The sequence below is a fragment of the Aethalodelphis obliquidens genome, unplaced genomic scaffold (genome assembly GCF_003676395.1).
Source record: "Aethalodelphis obliquidens isolate GAN/ISIS:26980383/991018 unplaced genomic scaffold, ASM367639v1 scaffold21, whole genome shotgun sequence".
In the NCBI taxonomy this organism is placed as follows: Eukaryota; Metazoa; Chordata; class Mammalia; order Artiodactyla; family Delphinidae; genus Aethalodelphis; species Aethalodelphis obliquidens.
This window is the reverse complement of record NW_020837965.1, coordinates 16,372,312-16,397,693: the sequence shown is the minus strand read 5'-3', so window position 1 is coordinate 16,397,693 and position 25,382 is coordinate 16,372,312. Positions and strand designations below refer to the sequence as shown.

The window sequence follows — 25,382 nt, the reverse complement described above, 5'->3', positions numbered from 1 at the left end:
GGTTCTGCTGCTTGTTCCAAGAAGTCTCGACTGCGTTCCTCTCGCCGGGAGAACTCATTTTCTTTTGAGAGCAGAGCCTGGGCTGGGAGGTTGAGGGAGCTGATAGAGCAGGGAGCAGGCGCCTGGCTCCTTTGCTGCTGTGATAAGCGGCTTAGAGCAGATGCAGGCTTCTCTGTGCCAGGGCTGGATGCTCGAGTTGCCAGCCCAGGTTTTCCCCCAGTGTCCACTAAGGAACAGCCACGCACAGAAGAGCCAAAAGGCCCATGTGTCCTTCAGGGACCGGCCTTTGACGAGGAACAGTGAACATACCTCTCAGTGCCAAGTCCAGCAGTGTGATTAAGCAGCAGGCACGGCATCCAGGCCTGGACACTGGGCACTTGGCCACTGGGATATTGCATCAGCAGGGCCCGCGGCAACACAGGATGTTACATACTCTGGCGAGCTTTTGTATTCCTAACACCTCAAGCAAGGAAGAGTGCTTTGCCCTCCCTCTTCAAAGCATTGTCACGTTTGTTCATTTCACTGAACTCCAACAATAACCTTATGAGGTAGGCAGGGCAGATGAGGAAATCGAGGATCAGAAAGGTTAAGCAACTTGGCCAGAGTCACACAGCTCTGAGATGAGTGTAGAATCAAGGATCCAGCTTTCCTGTCCAGCAAGTCAGAGTGGGATGCGGTCTTCTCCCAAAGGACTCCAAAGGGCATTTGGGCACGTGTGCATGCCAGGGCTGGCAGGAGAGGGCAGCCAGGGCCCCAGGGGGCAGAAGCGCAAGCAGCTGAGAGCTGTGAGAGGGTGGGCCGTAAGCTCATTCACCTTGCATGGCCAGCATCCGGCCGGAAGCCGAGGACTGCAGCCCTTAATGCTCATTAGTGCTGTTCTGCCTGAACTTGCACCCAACAGCCTGGCAGCACGACATTTTCCTGGCCTCCTGGGTGGACAGCCTCTAGACTCCCATTGGGTACCAGTGGAGACTGGTATCACACTGGACCCTCCATGCATGGCCATCTGTTTTTTCTTTCCCCTCTGAAAGTTTCAAAGATGCCAGGAAGCAGGAGCTGTGTGGGCATGGGATTGCCCTCTTCTGTAAGAAAAACTTCTCAAGCCACTTACCTTTTAGCTCTGAAAGCCCTCAAATCTCTGTTAAGAGTCTCCAGAGGTTAACCTGGACTTTGAAGGGGATAGAAATTCTCTCAGCTGGAACTTTGGTCATTGCCCTATGGAGCGTGGCAGCAGGATGGGGGAGCTCAGAACGGGTCAGCTGATGCCATTGCACACAGGGGCTCCCTCCTTTCCTCCCCCTTCTCCGAGCTGTGCGGAATGAATCTTGGGTATTGTGGAAAGACCCCTGACTTATGTCCCAGTTTCAACTGTGCCCTTGTTAGCTTGGGGCCTTGGGCACATCTCTCAACCTCAAAACAGAGGTAAGCATCTTTGTTGACGTATAATTGACGTAAAATGAACTGCACTATTAAAGGTACATGATTTCATGCACTTTGACTTATGTATACCCCCACGAAACTATCACCACCTCAAGATAATGAATATTCCATCACTCCTTAAAGTTTCCTTGTGCGCCTTTTTGGTCTTCTCCTTATTCTACTGAACTTGTAACATGGGGTGATGGTCCTGAAACAGGGCTGTAAGTACCCTGTGAGTGTGAGATCCTTTTGTAATAATCAGCGACATTATTTCTGTCTAACTGTCTTAGTCAGCTCAGGCTGCCATGACAGAATACCATAAACTGGGTGGCTGAAACAACAGAAATTTATTTTCTCACGGGGGGGAGGCTGAAAGTCCAAGGTTAAGGTGCCAGCATGGTTGGGTGCTTGTGAGGCTTCTCTTCCTGGCTTGTAGGTGGCCGCCTTCTCCCTATGTCTCACATGGCAGAAAGAACAAGAGCAAGCTCTCTGGTGCTTCTTTTTTATAAGGGCACTAATCCCATCATGAGGGCCCCACCCTATGAGTTCATTTAACCTAAATTACCTCCTAAAGGCCCCATCTCCAAATATCATCACTTTTGGGGGTGAGGGTTTCAGCATATGAATTTTGGAGGGGACACAATTCAGTCCACAGCAATAATGAATAGAGTTATTATTTAAATTGTCATGATTATTTACCTCTTTACCTGAAACTTCAAAGTCAATGGAGGTGAGGGAAGAGCTAATTGGAGATGAATTCAATTGGTGATGGGAAAGAGCAGATGTTGCCTAGAAATTCCTGTTGGTGACCCTTGGAGAGTGGACTTCCTAGGAGGTGTATACGTGTACATGTGTATACATGTATATGATATGTATACATGCCATGTCCACCCTTCCCAGCTTGCAACCCCAGAAGGGACGTATGAATGGAGGCCCTGGTTCTTCAGTGAACACCTTGGGGTCTGAGCTCTCCATCTGATTGGTCCTAGATGGAGATCCTTGGTGCCTGTGGATCTGGTCTCCTAGTGGTAGTAATTTTGTTGCTGGTGCATTTTACTGCCTGGTTAGTACAAATGTTCTATTGCGGGAATGGTCAGTGATGTGCTTTGGTTTTCCACAGACGTGAACGAGTGTGCAACTGAGAACCCCTGCGTGCAAACCTGCGTCAACACCTATGGCTCTTTCATCTGCCGCTGCGACCCGGGATATGAACTTGAGGATGATGGAGTTCATTGCAGTGGTAATGGGCTTGGCGTTAGAGATTTCCACCTGTACTAGGGGCACAGGGGCGGGGGCTTTCTTCACAGGTGTTTCCTCTCATTTCCCAGACACATCTCCAGTTTGGGACATTTTCCAGTGCAGTGGGTCACAACCACACAAAACAGAGATGAGTCACTTCCCGAAAGGTGGAGTGCAGTCCCATGTCCTTGTCATTTGACCCTTAGTGCAAAAATCAGTGGAGCTACTTTTTAGGGTCTGACATGACGTTGAAGAGCAAAAGGAGTTGCCTAATATTGCATGTTGGGTTGAGTTATCTGTCCTCACCCAGCACTGAGTCAAGTCTTGGGGATAGAGCAGATAGTACTAATAGAATCATAGCAGAAATAAGAGCAAGTCTCACAGGGTAGGGTTGGGAGGGGGAGTGTTGAATGAATGAGACTGTGTATGTAAACTATTAAAATCTCTACAATCAGTGCCTAGCTCCAGGCCTGGCACACTGCGAGCATGCAATAACTAGTTTGCAAATCAACTAATGAATGGTTGGATGTTGAATGAGTAAAATCTTAATTTGTTGTGAAAACATAGATGGCTCAGTTGACCTCTCGCAAATTCCTTCCAAGCCCAAGAAGCTATGACTCTGCCCAAGCTAGCGTATGGACACTATTATAACTTTCTTAGAAATGTGTAAACTCTTGTAAGCTCCTTGAGAATAGAGACAGCATCTCACTCATACTTGTCCCTGTAGCATCCTGCACAGAGCCATATACAGCTCATCTTTTGCTTAATGTTTCCTTCTTTTCTTTCTTGCCCTATTTTTTTGTAAATGTTGAATTAAACTCTATTCCATCCACTTTTAGCATCATCAGCAATTGTAAACGAGCACAGTACAAATTAATGATGCTTCCCTGTATTTTTCACAATGAGTGGGCCATACCCGAGGGTGTGAAAATCTTTTTGTCCTCCAGAGTGGAAAGTTTCCTAATCCTGGGTTTCATGAATGGGGCTTGTGTAATAGCTTCACTTAGGACTGGCGTGTTCTAGGGACAGAATTCTCTGAAACAAATGAACACTTCTCCCCAGGGCCAGGAAAGCCAGAGCTGCAAGTAGGCAGTTACAGAGAGCCTTAGATCGATTAAATGTCAGTCCCAGAAACAGCCATAAAATACCCTCAGTCATGAAAAGCTACTTTCTTCCTAGATTTCACCGCCCGCCCCCTTCCTCCTGCCATGGCACTCCTTTGGGGAATCTGGGCCAAGGAACTAAAAGGTGGAAAGTTTAGCATTATGAGATGGGAATATTTGTTTTTGGAGAATTGTCTGCCCATCCACAGATGGTTATTGGGCGCCTGCGCAGGAGGTATGGGAGAGCGACTGTGGAGTCAGACAGAGCCAAGTTCAAAGTCTGGTTCTCCTGTTTAGTACTTTCCCTGGCCAAGTCACTTCCTGAGCCTCAGTTTCCCCATTTGTTACAAAACAAACCAACAAACAAACACCTTCACAGGGTGCTCATAAAGATTAAATGAGCTGTAGTAACTAAGTGTCATTATGTGTTAACTTACTTCCTCTAAGTGTAGGTGTAAGGGACTTTACGCTTTTCAAGAAGCCATCCGTGGTGGTTTGGCAAAGATTTTCAGTTGACTCACTTTAACCAAAATGGCCATCTTCTGCACGTTCACCACGATGCCCACTTTCTTGTCCACTGCGGGCTTTAGGGCTGGCCCAAGAGTAGGCAGGGATGTTTTCAGGGAGTTTGCTGTCTGTCCCCTCCTACTTACTGCCTTTCTGTGCTGCTTGTTTCGCCCCCAGGAACTGTTACCTTCACTGTGTTATCCCAGCTGGTGGGGCCCCTCGTGCAGCCCCAGACCCTTCCTAGCCGTGTCCCTTAGAGATTTGCTAAGTGAGCTGACCCTGGAAACCATGGTGGGTTCTCATGTGATTGCGTGAAAATGGCCTCATGTGGGCTCTCTGCCAGAACCAGCCTTGTATTTCAGCTTTTGTATTTCAAGTGGAGGATGGAGCCACAGCCCTTAGTAAAGTCTGGGGATTTTGACCGAGATAAACTGAGCGGGTCTGTTAGGTGGAGGTGGGTGCTACCCTCTCCACCTGCACCGGGGCTAGCCCCGCTCAGGGGATTTCCCAACCCTAGGACTCCCCAGATCCACCAGTTTCAAGTCCTGAGCATGACTTACATTTAGGGAGACATTATGGCGCTGTGCTGACGAGTGTAGGATCTGGAGGGCCGCTGGCTGGGTTCAAATCCCAGCTTTCCTGCTTACTCAGTATCAGGAAATTTAGTTAAGTTACCTAAGTTCTGTGAGTCTCCATTTTCTCTCTGTAAGGTGTGGTTAGTAATCGCACCTCCTTCTAGGGCCGAGGTGAGGATTAAATAAAATGAGGCATGTAAGCATCTAAGCCAGGGCTTGGTACGCAGCGAGCTCTCAGGAAATGACAGCTTTTACCACTGCTTCTACTAAAGGTATGAATGGAATCTACAAGTTTAAGGGAAATAAGCAGGACACTCTGTTAGTTTGTCTGGGGCCAAGACCAGACTCTCTGAGGCTCCCGGGGAGCTGGAGGCGGGCAGGACAGAGCAGATCTGACTCACTGAGTGTGAGTTTGTTTTTTTTTTAACATCTTTATTGGAGTATAATTGCTTTACAGTGTTGTGTTAGTTTCTGCTTTATAACATAGTGAATCAGCTATACATATATCCCCATATCTCTTCCCTCTTGCGTCTCCCTCCCACCCTCCCTATCATTTAAATTTTCAAATCAGCCTCCCAATTCTGCTGGCTCATAACCTGTCGCCCAAAGGCCCCTGGGAGAAAAGGGAAGGAGTTTTTCCCTCTCGAATGTGAGAGACGTCAGGCATGTAACACCTGGAATTATCAGATGGTGGAGAAGGAGCCTCACAGTGCGCTGACACCCTCTCTGGGTGATTCCAGAGAGCAATCCGAGGACACATCACATGGGGAAAACAGAGAAAGCAAGTTTTCGGGAAACAACAAATGAAAGAAAAACATGTTTTCTTTGGCGTACTTATCGCATGAGGCTCAAATGGGGGCTCTGTTGCCAAACGCTGTGTGTGATGAAGAGTTGGCTTTTCTGGAACGCCTGCTTCTGCATCAGCGGCCACAGTGTAAAAGTTCTATGGCTCCCCCTTCACGTCCCCACCTCTGCGGCTGGAGAGTTGGCCCAGCGCCAGGTCCCACGTCCCAGGGATCACCTGAGGCAGGAGGGCCACCCCATGCCACTGCAGTTTTCTCTTTCAAGGAGGTTTTTGGGCACAATGAAGTTGTTTTTGTTCGTTTGGGTTTTTTTTTTTTTTTTTTAATGTAATTTTTTCTTTTTTTTAAACCCCACATTTGTTTATTTATTTATTTTTGCCTGTGTTCAGTCTTGGTTTCTGTGCGAGGGCTTTCGATAGTTGTGGCAAGTGGGGGCCACTCTTCATCGCGGTGCATGGTCCTCTCACTACCCCGGCCTCTCTTGTTGCGGAGCACATGCTCCAGACGCGCAGGCTCAGCAGTTGCGGCGCACGGGCCTAGTTGTTCCGCGGCATGTGGGATCTTCCCAGACCAGGGCTTGAACCCGTGTCCCCTGCATTGGCAGGCAGATTCTCAACCACTGCGCCACCAGGGAAGCCCTGTTTGCTTTTTCTAAAAGACTTTTTTGATGTGGACCATTTCTAAAGTCTTTATTGAATTTGTTACAATATTGCTTCTGTTTTATGTTTTGGTTTTTTGGCCGGGAGGCATGTGGGATCTTAGCTCCCCGACCAGGGATCAAACCCTTACCCCCTGCATTGGAAGGCGAAGTCTTAACCACTGGACCACCAGGGAAGTCCCTGGAGTTTTAATATAATTCACACCCCCTGGCCTTCTGGAGATGTCCCTTTTAGTTGCGATTTTAGGAATAATATTGTTTCTCAACTTGCAGGAGATTAGAGGGGAGTTAGCCCTGGTAAAGTTGCCCTTTCAGAAGACTGGGGCCAGTGAATGTTTTTACATCTGGGGGAAGAGCTCTGCACCCAGAAAACTCCAGCAGGCAAACAAATCTCCCCTCCAGAGGTGGAGGGTGGATTCACCTGTACAGCAAAAATGAGCCAGTGATGAGTAGATGACGTAGCTGAGCCAGAGGCAAAGGGTGTTAGAAGCTTGATGGAGACAGATTTCAGCTCCATGTAGGAGAGAATTTTCTAACAATTAGAGCTGTCCAGATATCAATGGGCAGCCTTGATAGGTAGTGAGCTCCCCATCACCAGAAGTGTTCAAGTAGTGAGTTAGCAACTTCTTGGCAGTAAAGCTATCCTATGTGTCAGGAGAGTGTGGAAGCTGGAATAAATAAAGCTGAAATAGCACTAAGCTCTCATCCCTGGGTAGTCTGTGATTATAAATAGCAGGTGTAACTTGTCTCTCCCAGATATGGACGAGTGCAGCTTCTCTGAGTTCCTCTGCCAACATGAGTGTGTGAACCAGCCTGGCACGTACTTCTGCTCCTGCCCAGCTGGGTACATTCTGCTGGATGACAACCGAAGCTGCCAGGGTAAGGCTGTTCAGAGGGGAGGTGTGAGGTGGGGCTGGCTCGGGGGGGTCACCTGGATGTCTTCACCTGGGGAAGGTGGCAGAGGTGAGGGTGTGAGTGGGTGCTGGTGACTCCCAGAGTGGCAGGCTCTGGGCAGGATGCCAGGGTTAGTGCCTTCCTGCCCTGCAATCCATCCTTTGGCCTCAGAAAGGACAAGGCCACTCTCGCTTCTGGAATGAACTCTGGAGGTACAGGTGGCTGGTCGTGCCTTCCCAGGCAGATCTCTGCGGCCCCTCTGGGGACTGCTCCGTACCCGACCAGGACATCTTATGGCCTGGCCCTGGTCCATGAGCAGGTTTTCTCATGGCCCCTGCAGGGAAGCCTGGTCAGCTTTTCTCTACTGACTTCCTAGAGAGTGGATGCTGGGGATACCTCTCACCTCTAACTGCTGTGTCCCTCCAAGGGTCAGGACCCCAGTCTGTGAAAGGGGTGGGTCTCCTCCAGATTGGCTGTTTGAGATGATTTCCCTCCCATGCTCCACTCACTGGGGCAAGTGCAGAAGGCTGGTAGCTGAGCAACAGACTCATTTTCAGCTCCTTGAACCTGCCTAACCCAAACACTAAGCAAGAATTCTCCACACAACAGTGCCGGGCAGTAGAAATATATTGTGAGCTACAAATGTGAGCCACATATGTAATTTAAAATGTCCCAGTCACATGTCCTCGTCACATTAAAGCAGTAAAAAGAAACAGGCAAGATTAATTTTAAGAACATATTTTATTTATGCAATATATCCAAAATATTACCATTCCACTATGTACTCAATATAAAAATTATTGATAAGGTATTTTACATTCTTTGGTTTTACTAAGTCGTCGAAATCTGGTATATAGTTTCCATTCAACAGCACATCTCGGTTTGGACTAGCCACATTTCAAGGGCTCAGTGACCACGTGTGGCCAGTGGCTGCCTTATTGGCTAGCATAGCTCTATAGAAAGACCCAGGCAGCCCCCCTCGCCATTCCCACCCATCTGGCCTGTGACCATCCTCCTGTCTACCGTGCATTTCAGACATCAATGAGTGTGAGCACAGAAACCACACGTGCATCCTGCAGCAGACTTGCTACAATTTGCAAGGGGGCTTCAAGTGCATTGACCCCATCCGCTGCGAGGAGCCTTATCTGCGGATCAGCGATAAGTAAGTCATGGCTTCCCCTGGGAAATGGGAACATGGTGAGGGGCCTGGTTCAGAAGGCTGCCAGTGTGGTGTAAAGGAGAGTGTACCTCCAGGACATTGGGAGACCTGGCCTACTGCCTACTACACAACACACACACACACACACACACACACACACACACACACACACACACTGTTCTCTACCACTCCCCCACTCATGCCAGAGCTATATGAAGATTTTCTAGAAAGCTAACCAAAAGGAGAGGCAGGGTTCATGAACCTCCTTTTCTCTCTAGTGACTTTGTTCTGGACACACAGAGTCTTCTAGAGCTGGACTTCTCAAAGGTCACGTGCATAGGAACCACCCAGGATCTTGTTAGCAGGCAGATTCTCATTCTGTGGGCCTGGGGTGATGCAAGACTCAGCCTTGCAGACAAGCCCCCAGGTGAAACGGATGCTTCCAGTCTCCCTGGACCTTGCTGGGAGTAGTGAGGGGTTAGAGAGGTCAATAGAGAGTTCTCAATAACCGAGGGTACCTAGCTTGCTCTAATCAAGTTTTTGATGTCACAATAGTGATTTTTAAAATTTATTTATTTATTTTTGGTTGAGTTGGGTTTTTGTTGCTGCGCGTGGGCTTTCTCTAGTGGCAGTGTGCGGGCTTCTCATTGCGGTGGCTTCTCTTGTTGCAGAACACAGGCTCTAGGCATGCGGGCTTCAGTAGTTGCAGCACACAAACTCAGTAGCTGTGGCACGTGGGCTCAGTAGTTGTGGCTCGCAGGCTCTAGAACGCAGGCTCAGTAGTTGTGGCACAGGGGCTTAGTTGCTCCGCGGTCTGTGGGATCTTCCTGGACCAGGGATCAAACCTGCATTGGCAGGCGGATTCTTAACCACTGCACCACCAGGGAAGTCCCACAATAGTGATTTTACAAAGTCACCAGATGGCAAATATTAGAGTTGAGGAGAGAACTAAATTGAAGACAACCTCTACAAGGTGAATGCCCTAGGACAGTGTTTTTCTGCCCCTGGTGTATTAGGAATTCCTTTTCCTTCTCTTTAGCTCCTATTTAACCATCTGAGTTCCTCCTCAGCCCATGTGCATGCGTGTGCACACACACACACACACACACACACTCACATGCACACATGCAGGGATGTCTTTTTTGCCCTTCTCTCTTCCAGTCAAATGCCCTGAGCATCGCCCAGCCCTCCCACTGGAGATAAAGGGATGAATGGACATGCCTATCATTCATTCCCTCTAGGGATGCAGTTTCTAAGAGAAATCCACAGCTGTGCTTCCTGCTCTGATCAAAAGCTGGACAGAAGAGGACAAAGCAGGGACAGGCTGGTCCCTTAGAGACGTCTTCACTTGTTGCTAAGAGCTGTGCTTCTAAGTAGCCTTTAGAATAGGGTTCTTTGATTTCTGGTTCCAGGGCACTTTGCAGCAGAGCAGAGCTTCAGGCTGCCCTCAGCTCCCATCCTGGTTCTCCCTGGGTTTCTCCAGGCCACTGTTGTCTGTGGTGGGGACCTGACCTGCAGCTTGCAGCACTGAGCTGGTGTTACTGGCAAGGTCCCCAACTAGCCACTGAGAACGCTGGGAGACTCCCTGTCTCCAGGCCCCATTCCAGTTTCACTCCAGCCACCCGCATCCAGCTCATTTCCTCGTTCAGGTGTCCTGCACTCCCGCCAACCTGAACAGGACCAGCTCTCACCTTCACCCATGCCGCAGAGTGTCCAGCCTTCTGGCTTCCATGCCCACATTTTCTGTCATATGCAAGGCATTCCTGCCATTGCCACACGGACAGATTTGCCCCATCTTTCAGGTCTGAGCTCCAGTGTCACCCCTCCCAGCTGTCTGTGATCCTCTTCAGCTAGGAGCCATCTCTCCCTCCTTCAAGCTTCTTTTAGGAAACAATTCTTTTCTGTGTGACACGTGACATTTTAATGCGACCATTTTGGCACCCGGGACATTTTGACTTGGATATTTTGATGGAGCCTTAAAAAACAAAACTTTAAAAATTCTTTCTAGACATTCACTTATGAAAGGTTAGTTGAGCTCCTGTTCTGTGCCACATCTGCTCCCAGGTGCTGTGGTGTTTGCTCTTATGCTAGTGGAGGAGAAGACAGTAAACAAATGGTCATATAATGAATCCATGATCATAGATGATAACAGGGGCTGTGAACAGGAAGAACAGAAATTTACAAAATGAAAGAGTAGGCTGGACCTGGTCTAGCCTGGATAATCCGAAAGCCCCTCTGAGGAAATGACCCTTGGGCTGGAATGGAAAGGGGAGTCGATGTTAACAGAGGGTGGATGAGCAAAGGGAACAGTGTGTGCAAAGACTATGAGACAAGAGTGACCTTGATGTCTTCAGGGACCGGAAGAAACGGCAGCCTCATGAACGACATGGACAGTGACCCAAGAGGAGGGTAGAGAAACTGACAGAGACCAGACCCCACGAGGTTTTAGAGGCTGAAATGGGTGTTTCGTTTTTGTCCAAGTTGCGATGGGTGCCACCGTAGAACCTTGAAGCAGGATAGAGACGTAATCTGACTTACGTTCCACAAGGGGCACTCTGCCTGTGGCGTAACAGATTGGAGTGGGAGTACCTTCTACTCCATCACAGGAGGCTGTCACAGAGGTCCAGGTGAGACAGTGAGTGAGACAGTGCACTGACAGTGGAGATGGAGTGGTTGGATTTGGACTACATTTTAGAAGTAGAACTGATAGGTTTCGAAGATAGATTGGAAGTTAGGGAAAGTGACAGAAGCACAGCAAGGCTTACTCCCGGTTTTGGCCACCAAGGCATAGATCAACAGATGTTCTTATCTTGTTCTGCACTCTGACCCCCTAGGGGGAGTCTCAGGGATGAGGTGAGAGACGGGGGTGCTTAGGGATAAATCAAGGGGTGTCTATAACAGGCATACCTTGGTAATGACTCCACTTCATACTATGATAATGCTATTACTAGTGTTTCAAATTAGATGCTTTGTGTTAGAAGTATTTGTGTCTGTGATTTATTTCACCTGTTAGAGAGTGAATTTAAGATCAGGATCTTATTTATTGTTGCAATAATGTCCTAACATCTTAAAGTCATGTCCTAATGTTGTATCTTATACACAGCGAATTCTGAGTGCTTGTTTAGAGAAAGAAAATATTGAATTATATTCCACACAGACTGGGGTAAGTGCAATAGAAAATGTAGAGTGACCACTCAAGACGTGTCAGTCTAATGTACTTTCTCACTTTTAAAATTTCTCAATGAGTATGGATGGCTGGGGAAGTGAAAGGCTGTGCAGTACATTTTTCTGACTAAATATGTGACAAATGTGAAGTGCATTAGAGGATGTCCCCAGTGTTCTGAAAACCAGACATCTCACGTTTATGCTCTAGTAGCAAGAATAGCTGACTGGCCAGAACAGGCCATTCTCTAGGAAACAGGGAGCTCACCTACATGCTGGAGAGCTTTTAGACCGGAGCCGGGAGTAGAGAGCCTCTAGTTACAGCATTTGGATGGTGAAAATGGGGTGGCCTCCTTTTCAGTGTTTTAAGCGAGGAAGTAGGCACATCCAGCATCTGGAAAGGATTTCCTGAGTTCTCACATGATTTCCCTTTCCGACAGCCGCTGTATGTGTCCCGCTGAGAATCCTGGCTGCAGAGACCAGCCCTTCACCATCTTGTACCGGGATATGGACGTGGTGTCTGGACGCTCTGTTCCTGCTGACATCTTCCAAATGCAAGCAACAACCCGCTACCCTGGGGCTTATTACATTTTCCAGATCAAGTCTGGGAATGAAGGCAGAGAATTCTATATGCGGGTAAGAAGGGGTGCTGAGTGATGGTCACCATCTTCAACAAGGTGTTCTGTTGTCTAGCCTGGAACATGCTTCTAGAAATAGGCCAGAGTGCAGCCAGGAGGGGCAGGTGTAAAGGCAGGAGAGGGAAGTGGATGTGAGACTCCAATGTCCTGGCTCCTCTCACTTTCTGTGTGGTCTTGTGAAAGTTGCTTCTCCTCTGTGAGTCTCAGAACCCTCAACTGCAGTGAGAAATCAGGCCAAGATGCAATTGTAGGTCTCTTTCCGCCTGCAATTCTTCTTTTTTCTTTTTTTTAACCATTAAAAAAAAAATTGTAGTATAGTTAATTTACAATGTCGTGTTAGTTTCAGGTGTACAGCAAAGTGATTCAGTTATATTTATATAGATATATCTGTATCTATCTACATATGTATATTCTTCTTCAGATTCCTCCTGCAATCCTGTGGGAGAAGAATTCACATATCCATTTTTTTCCATCCACTCATTTGACAAATACTCATCAAGTACCTACTATGGCCTTCTAGGAACTAGAAGGACTTCTAGTGAACAAAACAGTCCTGAATCCCTGCCCTCGTGGCACATACATGGCAGTGAACTTAAAGGCATTCCTCACAGAAGTGGGCTGTAACCTGCGCTGTCCAACACAGTGGCCGCGTGGCTCTTTAAATTTAAACTAATGAAAATGAAGTAAAGTTAAAAATTAGGTTCTTCTGTTGCACTATCCACATTTCAAGGGCTCAGTAGCCACATGTGGCTGCTGTATTAACTCAGATATAGAATAATTCTGTCATCATAGAAAGTTCGATGGGGCAGCACCAGCTTATCCATATCGGGAAAAAAATTTAGAGCACACACCCTAAAATAGATTTGCTTCTTTGTAAATTACATACACCCAATACTGTACCATTTCTATTATTGAGCTTCATCTCCTGCAACCTCTGGGGTGATCACTTGTCTTTACAGCCCCCTGGCTTAGAGCGATGTTTTTCACATTTCAGTGTGAATTTGGGTACTTGTTGAAAAAAGGAATTCCAGAGCGTCCTTTCTAGAGAATCTATTTCAGAAGATGGGGGCTAAGGCGTAGTGTGTCAGTTTCCAGTGGCTGCTGTAACAGATTGCCATTAACGTGGTGGCTTAAGACAACAGAAATTTATTCTGGAAGCCAAAAGTCTGAAGTCATTTTCACTGCCCTGAAATCAAGATGTCAGCAGGGCCATGCTCCCTCTGGAGGCTCCAGGGGAGAATCCATTCCTTCTCTCTTCCAGTTTCTGGTGACTGCCAGCATTTCTTGGCTCGTGACCACATCACTCCAATCTCTGCATCCCTAGTCACATTGTGACAGAGCCTCCTCCTCTTCCGTGTGTATCAAATCTCCCTCTGTCTCTTAGAATTGACAGTGACTGGGTTGAGGGCCTATCCAGGTAATCCAGGATAATCTCCCCGTGACCAGATCCTTAACTTCATCATGTCTGCAAAGATCCCTTTTCCTTATAACATTTACAGGTTCCAGGGATTAAGACCTGATACTTTGGGGGGCCATGATTCAGCCTAGGAATCTGCATTACTAACGAATACAGTATGTGGTCTTCCAGGGTCCCTGTGGGGCGCTAGACTCAGAAGTTTACACACTTCCATGGGACACAGCCCACTGGCCTGTGAGGGAACCACATATCTGAGATCTTTCCCTGCCCTCTCCCCAGCCCCGGGGCAGAATCTTCCAGTCCTTGCCTCTGGTGCTGGGACTGTCGGAAAACAGAGAGGTCTCAGAAGCAGGATTAAAACAGATTAGAAAAGGCCCCAGGAGCTGGTATCGTGCCTGTTTCCTCACTAATACGTTTTTGGGAAGACCCTAACAGGGCTGGGTCATGTGTGATAACATACCTGCGGACCCAGCCTCTGTAGATCAGTGTAGTGAGGTCAAGGGCTTTGGAAGAAGATGGAATGAGCTGAGGATAGAGGAACTTCTCAAGATGAAAAAGATGAGCTGCGCCTCTGTCAGTCCTTTCTCCAAACCCGTAAGCCATAGCCACCCAGCACAGCCCACCTGCCTGAGCCTCTGGGGGCTTTCCACCCCCCGACGCACCCCCCCACCCCCCCGAGCATAAGCCTAGCCCACCTAGGATTCTCTAATCTGGCCTCTGTCATTTGTACAGACACAGTGGGTCCCAATCACAGGGCACAGAGATGCCCCTCTTGGGGATTTAAAATACCATCACCCACATTACCTGCTTCCGGTTACCCTTCCACCCACCCCCCCACCCCCCAGCAGAATAGAGGATCTGCAGGAAGTGGCCTTGTCTTGGCAAGATTTCACTCCCAGGTCACCACCTCCTAAAATTCCCTAGACCCAAATGTTCCCTGTGAGGCTGACTTGTAAGAGCCACACCACAATGGTGTGTGTGTGTGGGGGGGGGGAAGAGTGGGAAGAAGATTGTCTTCTTCTACAGGTGGAGTGAACACGTGGGAGGGCCCCTTCCTGGCAGCTTCCTCTAGTGCCTGGATTGTCACAGCGACTAGGGGACCCTTGAAACTCACAAAACTTTGAGCTGTATGTGGTTTGCTCTCTCTCTGAGAACATTGAGAAGGGCCCTAATTCTTTAGTATTTATTCAGATGAGGTTGTCAGGACACGAAGCGGGTGAGGGAACATAGACCTGCCCTGGGAATGGCTGAAGGAACTTAGGGATGGGGAGGTGGATCCTGGCTGGAAAGATCTCGAAGGCTGCCCCTGGGAAGAGAAAACAGGCTCGGTGCAGGGGCCCTGTGACGCCACAGGGCATGGGGCCAGGAAGACAGAAATCTGTTGGAGGAAGCAGGGCTTTCCCTTTCCAAGCTGTGCAAAGCTGCAGTGCCCTCCTCAGGAGGCCCCACGGAGTCATTCCAATGTCGGCTCTGGAGACAGGCTGACCTGCCTCGTTTGTGTTCTATAACTTACCAACCGTATGACCTTGGGCAGGTTACCTAACTTCTCTGAGCCTCAGTTTCCTCATCTGTAAAGAGGGGATAATGACAGTATCTACTTTAGGATTGGATGAGATCATCTACTTAGCACAGTGCCTGGAGAACAGAACGGCTGTTTTTATCAAACCAGCTGCTTTACGTGGAAACTTCAACTACCCAGTCTCTCCTTCAGTGTAAAGTTCCACCCCGCACCCCTCCCCCTCCCCCCTCCCCCTTCCCCCCCCCACCACCCGCCAGCTTGGCCTCTGTACTGCCTTCCTCTTCCCCTCCCCACACCGACTGTGCTGCCCTGGCTCCTCCTCCAGGGTTTTGGGGATGCAGATGGTGGAAGGGGAGTGGTTAGGAGGGATGGGGCCATTGTAGGCAGGCCTTCTTCCTCTCTCTGGGGCACAGCCCAAATGCTCTTGCTTTAATGGGATGCTTTGTGGGTTCTTTGGAGATTTCCCTGAGGACTTTGCACTGACCATTCCCAGATGTGGGTGAGGGCCTCTAGTTGGCTGCTTGTCACCGCAAACCTCTCTCAGAAAGTGTGTGTGTGTGTGTGTGTGTGTGTGTGTGTGTGTTGCCTCACGCTGGCGGGCAGACCTTACACGGGGCCTTCAGGACACCAACAGCCGCTCCCCTGCAGCCCCGTCTCCTCCCCGTGGTGCAAGGCAGCTCTGGGGCTCTCTTCCCTAGACTTCTCCGGGGAAATCTGATGCTGCTCTCTGCATCCTTTAATGTCAAGGGACCCGCAGTGAAAGCCCCTCTTGCTTGATTTTGGGGCTGGTAAGTGTGTTTAATACACTTCTATCGTATAACAACAGCAACAGGAACTACACAGACAGCGCTGGCAGCAAATCCTGTACGGGGCCGGACATACTCCAAGGACTTTTCATGTCTCACTCCTTTCATCTTCACCACAATCCTGTACTCTGGGGCCTGCTTGACCTTCCCGACTTTACAGATGAGAGCACTGAGGCACAGGGAGGCGAAGTAACTTGTGGAGATCTCACAGCTAGGAAGCCCCAGAGCAGGATTCGAACTCGGGCAGTCTACCACCAGTATCTGTACATATGCTCCCATTTCTCTTTAGGATGCAGGGTATCTTCACCTACTTTCCTAGCTTTGGGGTCTCAGCCGAGATTGAGGTAACAAGAAAAGTCTACCTTAACATCTGATCACAATAGAAAGTGTCCAATAAGCATTAGTTACGATTGTATCGATAGCATCGTTTCTGCTGCTGCTGCTACTGTTGTTAAGAGTTTGTGGGCTGCTGGGCCCTGGAGAGGCCAGAGATGCTCAAGGGACTGGAGCATCCTGTGAGGGGTGGGGCTTGACGGCTCTTCAGGCTCTGCCACCCTGAGAGTCACTGACTGTATTACGAGCACCTGGGAAGAGCTTCCTTTCACACAGCAGGCAAGCCACATGCATACAAACCCACACATGCATGCACACGCGTGCACACACACACACACACACAGGTATGCACAGCTACACCCACCAAATGCACACTCACTCATGCACACACACTCTCATGCACACACACACTCACATGCACACACACTTGCTTGTATGCATAGGTACAGGTATGCACACGTGCACACAAATGCACAGGTGCATATGCAGGCGCATGTCCCTTTCGTGAGCCCCGTTGGCGATCTGTCTCACACTGAGCCCTGGACAGAGGACTGGTGATTGGCTTTGGCCAGGTGACTTAGGGACACAAGTAGGGCCAGAAGAAGGAGCACGGTCACAGGGTACAGGCTGTGGCCAAGTGCACGGGGATCACGTGGCCGGGCCAAGGGAAGCTGACTTGCTGTGGCCTGGCTGCTTGCCCCATGTCAGACAGTGCCATCCCGCGAGTTGACTCAGAACAGACCCGAGCGTGTGTAGGAGCAGGGCCACGGAAGACAGACCGCCAGACAGCTACTCCCATGCGGGCAGCTTCACAGGCATTCAGTCACTCACTCCTTCTTCTGTCATGGAGGTTAATTCAGCACCGCTGCATGTGCAGCTCTGAGTCAGGCATTGAGAGTTTAGGGACAAACAGGATGTGGCCTCTGCCCCCAGGAATCCACACTGTGGTAGGGAGGGGAAAACAACCAGGCAAACATTTACAATGCAAAGGAGTGATTCTCAACTAGAGCGAGTGCCACGGGACGTCAGGAAATTGAGAGACACTTGAGACCTTATCGTACAGCTTAGTGGCTAGAAGCTTGATTTCTGGAGTCAGATGCTCTAGTACCATGTGCTAGTGTACTTAACCTACTTACTTTATAGGGTTATGAGGATTAAATAAGGGATGTATGCAAGGTCATAACCAAATGCCTAGTATCAACCACCATCACCGTCACCGTCATCACTTTGTACCAGTGACCACCAAGTCCACCAATGACGAGAGCCTCTTGGGAGGCCTATTTCATTAATGCCTGGCTCTGCCCTAAAAGCCCAGTGAGGAGTGGAGATGTTGGTCCTTAGCTGTCTTGGCAGGCACTTAAGTCCTCTGAGTGCTTGTGGGCAGGCCTTTCTCAGGCTGCTGTAGATCTGACCCTGGTGGGGATCAGACTGTCTGAGCTCTAAGATTACTTCCAAATAGGAGAGGCAACGATGCTCTCACACTCTGGAGACATTTACAAGGACAGCCCAAAGGGACAACTGAGAAGTTTCCAGCTGTTCCATTCCCCGTCCCAGCCTCTGCAGCTCTCCCTCCAGAGGCCCGCCCTCAGCTCAGGGTCCTCAGCTCCTGGCCTTTGTTCATGCAAACAGTGAAAGCTGGTGAGGTATTTGTATATGTAAATGTCCTGGGCATTTCCCTGTTTGGCTGTACCCTCTGAAGTCCTGGCCCAGGGCTCCGAGGTTTTGCAAGAGTTGACAAGGAAGTGCTAGCGATACTCTGCGTGAGAGGGTATCAATTGCGCGGATGCTGACGGGAATGGAGGGAGCTGATGCCAAGAGGAAATGGCGTGGCTGTAAAGCTGCGGATAGCCCAGGGGAGGTCCCACTACCTGGGTGACACCTGTCTGCCCTGCCCTGCCCTTGGCCTACCTGTGGCAGCTCTTGGGGCTGTCCAGAACTTTATGGGGAGCCCTCCCTTCAAGGAGATAAAATGCCTGGTGTGGCTTTAAAGAAGCCAAGTTTCTTGATTTTGCAGAGCTTGTTGCTTTCAGTTTCTGAGCACAGCATTGGGCTCTGCAGCTTGTAGGAAGGGATTATCCAGCATGTCCTGTTCCCTTATGCTATTTCCTTTCCAGGGACCCACTCTCTGGCCGTTACACTGACCCCCGACCCCAAGCATCTGTCCTTCAGGGCAGTGCTAGGAAGAAGTAAAATACGCATCAGTCTTTTCTGATAATTGTTGTGCAGTAAAAAAGGCCTGGGGTTTGGAGTCAGACAAAAGCACCGGAATGGTATCCCTTGTCTCTGCCCCTGACTGATCGAGTGACCCTAAGCAATGACCTAACTCATGGAGCCTCAGTTCACAAGGAACAGTGAAAAACAGAAATAATGAGACATACCTTTAGTATGGCAGTTAGGTTCCCCAGCCTGGGTCCTGTGCTTTTAGATGAGCACCTTTCAATTGTTAATGGGCCCATGAATCACCTGCAGATTGTGTTAAGCTCCAGATTCTGGCTCAGTGGGTCTTAGGGGGGCCTGAGATCCTGCATTTCTCATAAGCACCCTGATGATGCCGATGATGCTGGTCCAGGGACCACACTTTGAGTAGCCAGGACTCTCAGAGCTTTTATGGGGATTAAATAAGCACATATACATAAAAGTGGCCGGAAGAGCGCCTCACACAGGGCGGAAGCTCAGTTATGTCAGTCCTCTCTCCTTACCTCCTTGAAAGCTTCAGAAAAAGATTCAGAGGAGGTAAAAAGCTCACATGAAGTTATCAGGACCACAGCGAGAGTGTCACAGAGTGGTGAAGCTGTAGGTGAGTGCGGAGTGTCCAGCCGGGACCCCCAGCAGGGGCTACGCTCAGAACCACCTGGAGGCTGGTAAACAGGTCACACTTCTCCAGGCATCATCGAAAAATCCACTGAAGCAGAAAATCCTAGAATCGGCCCCTGGAATTGTTAGTTTAAAAAGTATCCCAGGTGCTTTGGAGCTGTTTACTTGGGAACTACTGATCTGGTACAAACCCTCATTTTAGAGAGGAGGCACAGAGAAGTGAAGCGACAGCCCTGAGTCACGTAGTTAGTTTGGACAATTATTCATTCTTTCATTCGAGATACAGTCACTGAACACTTAACCACATGCTAGACACCGTGCTGGGTGCTGGGGGGTTCAGGGGTGCAAAACCTGCCCCCGGTCCTTGCTCTTACAGAGTTCATAGTCTAGCGTGGACTATGACACATGGTAACGAACACCTTCCTTCTTAGGCGGAGGAGAGGGTGCACTGGCAGAGGGTCAGAGGGACCTGAATTAGATGGGGGAAAGCACAGAAGCTCCTCCGGGGAGGTGATATTTCAGGTGGGACCTGAAGGGACAGCAGGGAGAAGCCAGGTGGAGCATGAACGAAGTCGGGGGAAGAGCCTGGCATCGAGGGATGGCTGTCTGCCAGCAGTGGGCAAAGAGGAGCGCCCCGATTGGGGCCACAGAGGCCGGCTGTGGCCAGACCACCTGGCCTTCCGCTTTGGTGACTGTCCCAGAGGCCACGTCTCCTGACGGACAGCTTTCCTCACCCTCTCTGCCGTTGTTCAACAGCTTCTGGGGTCAAGCTCACCCTGGTTCCTTAAGCCAGTCAGACTTTCTCTAACTGGTATCCCCGGTTCCGTCCACAGCAAACAGGCCCCATCAGTGCCACCCTGGTGATGACACGCCCCATCAAAGGGCCCCGGGAAATACAGCTGGACTTGGAAATGATCACTGTCAACACCGTCATCAACTTCAGAGGCAGCTCCGTGATCCGACTGCGGATATACGTGTCTCAGTACCCATTCTGAGCCCTGGGCTGGAGCCTCTGACACTGCCTCTCAACAGCACCAAGGGACAGGAGAAGCGAAGGAACCAGAGGGAGAATGAGAGCGAGAAAGACGTGATGCCCTTCCTGCCGAATGTCTCCTGGGGAGTCAGCCCCGAGTCCTGACCACGCCTGTATTATTATAAACCCCGTCCCGTCACTTTGAAGGACATGCTTCCCCAGTTGCTATGACACAGTTATCAAAAAGCATTATCATTGGCACCCTAACCTGAGATTGACGGTGATTTTTCAAGGCCTTCAGTTTATTTCCATATTTTTCAAAGAAAATAGATTAGGTTGGCTGGGGTCTGAGTCCACGTTCAAAAACTGTGAACCGCTTCCTCTCACCTGCTCCAGGCCTTCTTTCTATCTCTTGCTGATTGCTTCTTTGCCAAGGCCCAAAATGCTCCTGGGGATGCTGGGTGTAGCTAGCTTGCTTCTTGCATGTACAGAGAAGGCTATGGAAAGAAACCATAGCAGGATCTAAGGGTTTTTAAAGAGTCTATTTCAAAGCCATGTCTGGTATTTTCAGCCATAAAAGAAGTTTTAGTTGTCCTTAAATCTGTATAACTGTTTAATCCTTTCTTGTTCATTTGAGTATTTTTTTTTTTTAATCCACGGTAGAATTCCTTCAAAAGGCCTTAAGGCACGTGTTATGTTCTGTCTTCCCAAACCCAGTCTCCTCTCCATTTTAGCCCAACGTTTTCTTTGAGGACCCCTTCATCATGCTTCCTTTAGAATTTTTACACAACTGGGTTGGAAGGCAGAGGTCTCCAAACTGATTAAATATTTGAAGAGATCTTGTGTTTGGTTCATTTTGACATCGTAGATGATTGAGCATTTGGGGTTGGTTCTTGTTCTCTTTAGTTTATTGTGTACTGGCTTGAAAAGCTCTCTGGAGAGTGAGATCATTGTTAACAACATGATAAGGAGAGAGGGTGGGGAGAGAAATGGTGGTGGAGGAGGGAAGGGAGAGCATGAAGCCTGAATCTTATTCCGTTCAATTGGAAGACAGCAAACAACCCCCCATGATGTAGATTATTTCCAGGTACTTTTCCAGAGCAGGAATGTATCAAGTTACTTTAAATCAGTGGCCCTCATCCCTGACTGCGTAGTAGATAACCAGTGGAGCTTTCTAGAAGAAAACCTGACTTCCTGGGCCTCACCCCCAGAGATTCTGATTTAGTCAGTCTTAGGTAGGGCCCAGGCATGGGGAAACTTAAAACCTTTAATAAGTAGGTGGAGTTGAGAGCTCATTGCATAAAGAGAGGGAGACAAATGTGGCCCAAGCCCTGGTCACCTTGCCCTCAACATCTTTTCTTACTTGTAGGGTTCATTTTTCTTTTCCTGGTCAGGGACCTGAATTCCCTTCAATCTTGGTACCCCAGGCAGGGACAAAGAGAGTCAACAGTGCAAATCACAGATGGGAGGACAGGTGGGGACAGCTACCTTTGCGTCCCATCCCAGGAGTCAACCCTGTTACCGAGTCCAAGCTCGTATTGCTTGCTGCACGACAGGCCAATAAATTGAGCAACTAATTATTGAGGCAAGGAATAGCAACTTTATTTGGAAAGCCAGCAGACCGAGAAGACGGTGGCCTCATGTTGCAAAGAACCATCTTGCCTGAGTTAGACCTCAGGCTTCTTTTATACTAAAAGGGGAAGGAGTAAAGTCAAACATTTCCTGGTTCCGGTCGGCCTCCAGAGGGGATATGTTAATTCTTCCTTCCTAAAACAAAGCTCTTCCAAACCATTCCCCACTGTGCCCACTCCGTCAGGTTCAAGTGATATTAACAGTAGCACCAGCAACAAATCAACAACACACAGCCCCAGTTTCATAGCTCAGAAGAGAAAGGACAATTTCCTACAGACTTGCCAGTGTGCGGACCCAGCTCCACAGAGCAGAGAGCCGTGGTGGCCCTGAGCCCTGGGCTCCCCCTGGGTGGGGAGGCTTAGGTGTCAGGACTGGGTGTGGAGTTAGAATGCTGAAGGCTGATGTGAGCCGCTCCGAATGACTGACTCAGGCTCAACACAGCTCGAGGGTAAGGTTTCCTTTAACTTCTGAAAAAGAAGGAGGGGCAGCCTTGTCTTGGTGATTTGAGGACCCATGGGTTTCAGAGGTGCCACATTTGGAACCAGACCTGAGTCTCTAGGACTTGCATTTCATTTGTTCATGTCAAGACGTGGCTTCCTACTTCTAAGAAAAAGGGCACAGAAAGACTCATAAAAGCAGCCTCAAAGGACTTCTTGGCCTGCAGCTTGTTCTTTCCAAACATAGTCTGATGAGTTCAGTGTAAATGAATCAGAAGCATGTGGGATCAATTTACCTTAAAATACCCTAAACTGAAAACTTAAGGGAAAAATGCCCTGGGGCTAAGCGTGTACGCACTGTAGGGCCAAACCCCAGACATTTGGGAAACAGTTACAGAGGCTCCCAGAACCCGAAAAGCTGCTGCCTTCGGCCACCCCTTGGGAACAGTCGGGTGTTATTATTTTCACAAGACTGGGGAGAAGCCTGCTCTTCAAATCTCAGCATTGTGCCCCCTCCGCGGGAGTCTGCTGGGGCTGGCTGTCCCCTTGGACCCTGAGGTATCAGGCCGTTCCACACCTGTCCCCCCTCATCAGCGTTGCCCCATCTCCGAGCTGGGCTGAGAGCTTGTCACATGAACCCCGCTCCGTTCTGTTCCATCAGGGCTGGAAGAATGAAGGACTCTGTGGTGGAAGAGGTGCCAGATTAAGAGCTGGGACACCTGCAAAAGTTCTTGCGTTACCACCTAAGCTTCTGGGTTCAATGTGGATGAAACCTCCCATTCAGCTGCCTTTAATTCTAAAGTTTTGTGATTTCTTGAAATGTACTTTGGGGATGACAGCCAGCATTTCCATTAAACTGCAATTTGAGAGTTTCACAGCCATTTGCCAATCATAACACTTGCTAACTGGCACAGAATCCACCTACCTGTAGCCTCTCGGGCCTGGAAAACGTACTTCAACATTTTCTTAGGTAACTGTCTTGGCCCTTGGGGTGTTATTTTCCCAGATGGTGAAAACATTTCAGCAGGTCTGATTACCTCATTTTCGGTGGTTTCAATGTATGCTTGTGGACTGAGTGTTTACTGTAATATGTACAAACCCTTCATCTGGGTGAGCCAAGAGGGTCACCCAGAGAGAGATGATGCGATAAAGGAGCAACTATTCTTTTCTCTCCTCTCAGCGCATGAAATCCTGTTTGTAGAAGGTTTTCTTTGTAAGAGGAGAACACACTTTGGTTAAGCACCTACCCACCCCACTTTGGTTGGGCCAGTTTCTGGATTCAGAGAGATGAACAAGATAGATACAAGCCCCTGATAAGATATTTATCTAAGGGTTTATGCAGCTTCTGAGACAAAACTGGAATACAGTGTGGTGGGTGCATTTTAGCAGTGTGAACAAAATGATTTTGGTTAGATTTTCATAATTATTGACATGTCTATTTCATACAACAAAAATTCTTATGAACATTCTCAGAAACATGTTTGAAATTTAGAATAAGATGTCTCTGCTTAGGCTTACTAAATACACTGAAAGGAAACACAAAATCAATGTTAGCTAAAAATTTTCTTTCTTTTGGATACTGTTTGTATGTACCTTGAAATGCAATGTTTTAATCTCTATGGAAAAAGAAAAGCAAACTTTTAGTAAAGCTCTTCATTATTTTGAAATTGGCCAATGCTCATCAACTATCATAGAGATACACAGATTGTTCTTTCTTGTTGATATTTTTGTTCTCAATTTTCTTAGTGCCTTTACTTAGCAGATGGCTGATAGCTTCATTAGAATCCCTAACATAAGTAACTAAGAGATGTTTTAAAAAAAAATAATCAAGAAGTTTCAGGACAAAAAGGAGTGCACTGAGGCAAGATTTATCACTTTGGTAGTTTTTTTTTTGCCGGGGGTGGGGAGGCAGGGGAAGTGACAGCATCCAATTAGAATCTTTGACTTGCTAATGCTTCCTAGTACTGAATCTTCACCAGCATCCATCAGTGAAACAGACCATTAGGGTAAGAAAATAGGTGTCAACACAGATCGATTATATTGTCATTGTTGGTGTTCTCTCAAAGAGGTAACGACATGTTGACAGGCAGTGACTAGCAACACTTTTTTCAGGAATTTGGAGTACTCTTGAGCAATAATGTAAGATGAATGTAGGAGTAAACTGTGCATGGATGCAAACACCAAGGTCCTTATGATACCTATTTATCAAGATTTGATGTTTTTAATTTAATGCTGATTTAGGGCTACCAGAGAGTCATTGGATAGCTGGATGCCACTTGAAAGTAGTTCTTGTTTGGGGAGGATTGTTTTGGTTTCTACGTAGCCTCTTTTCCAATTCTTGCTCTCCTGCTTTCTACTGAGAATGCATTTGATGTTGCAGAACTGGCTTCTATCACAAGGTAGCTACTAGACTTCAAACACATGCCTTGAGTTCTTCTGAGCTTTAATGTACCAACCACTTATAGTTTGTCCATAAAGAGGAACATCGATTGCTCTTATATTTGTTAATGTCCTCCATCCTCTGCTCTTAAAAATTTTACCAAAAAAAAAAAGTTATTGAAACCAAGCTGTGGTATTCGCAAATAACTTAGCTCTTTACAGTGATTCTGTAGTCTTACAATTTTGTGTTGTCTTATTTTGTTTCATTTTCTTCCAGTTCCACTTTAAAAAAGACCCCCACAGAGATGTCCACCCCAAGCTTAGCATTTCCACACAGCATTTTCCCAGTCTTTTGGAAAAGCAGATATGTGGGCCAATAACACTGCTGCAGAGGCAGCATTTTTAAGTGCAAAGGCACTATTGAAATCATAATTGACTTTTTTCAGTAAAACCGCGGTTAGTCAGGAGGATCCTTTCAGCTCGGAATCTATGCACACTGGGGGAGAGCTAGGCCCTCTTGCTTCCTGCTTTTGTTGTTGCAACTTTCAGTGTATAACCTCTTAGGGCCCTCAGTACAACTTTTAAAACTCTTGGCATCACTTTCCATCATAAAAGCCAGGACTTTTCTCAAGTAGGTGGTGAAGAGCTCCCAGGTGTACTGCAAGAATTTTGTGACAATAAGGCAAGTGGAAAAGGAGCTGGTTGCCTCATTTGGAGCAGCTGTAGAGAAGGGCCAGGCTCTGGAAGGAAAGGATGTTGCTTCCTCCAGCTAATACTGAGCCAGTACTCTGCTAATACTCAGCTAATAAATATTCTGCTCTTCACACTCACTCCCTCCAGCTGCAAGCTTCCATCTTGGGAGATTGCCTCAAGGCTACTCTGGTTCTTAATTTTCACCAGACTTCACTTAGCCCC

General features: G+C 48.2%; 1 protein-coding gene across 2 annotated transcripts in view; it reads left to right on the top strand.

The window, feature by feature from the left end:
- Positions 1 to 20,857, top strand: part of FBLN5 (fibulin 5) — an 83,096-nt gene extending 62,239 nt beyond the window's left edge. For both annotated transcript variants that reach the window (XM_027120362.1, XM_027120361.1), the window contains exons 7-11: positions 2,540 to 2,659; positions 7,061 to 7,183; positions 8,234 to 8,360; positions 11,960 to 12,155; positions 19,880 to 20,857. In XM_027120362.1, the coding sequence (XP_026976163.1) occupies positions 2,540 to 2,659; positions 7,061 to 7,183; positions 8,234 to 8,360; positions 11,960 to 12,155; positions 19,880 to 20,041 (728 nt within the window). In that variant the 3' untranslated portion in view covers positions 20,042 to 20,857. The remainder of the gene's footprint in view (positions 1 to 2,539; positions 2,660 to 7,060; positions 7,184 to 8,233; positions 8,361 to 11,959; positions 12,156 to 19,879) is intronic.
- Positions 20,858 to 25,382: the final 4,525 nt, after the last annotated feature.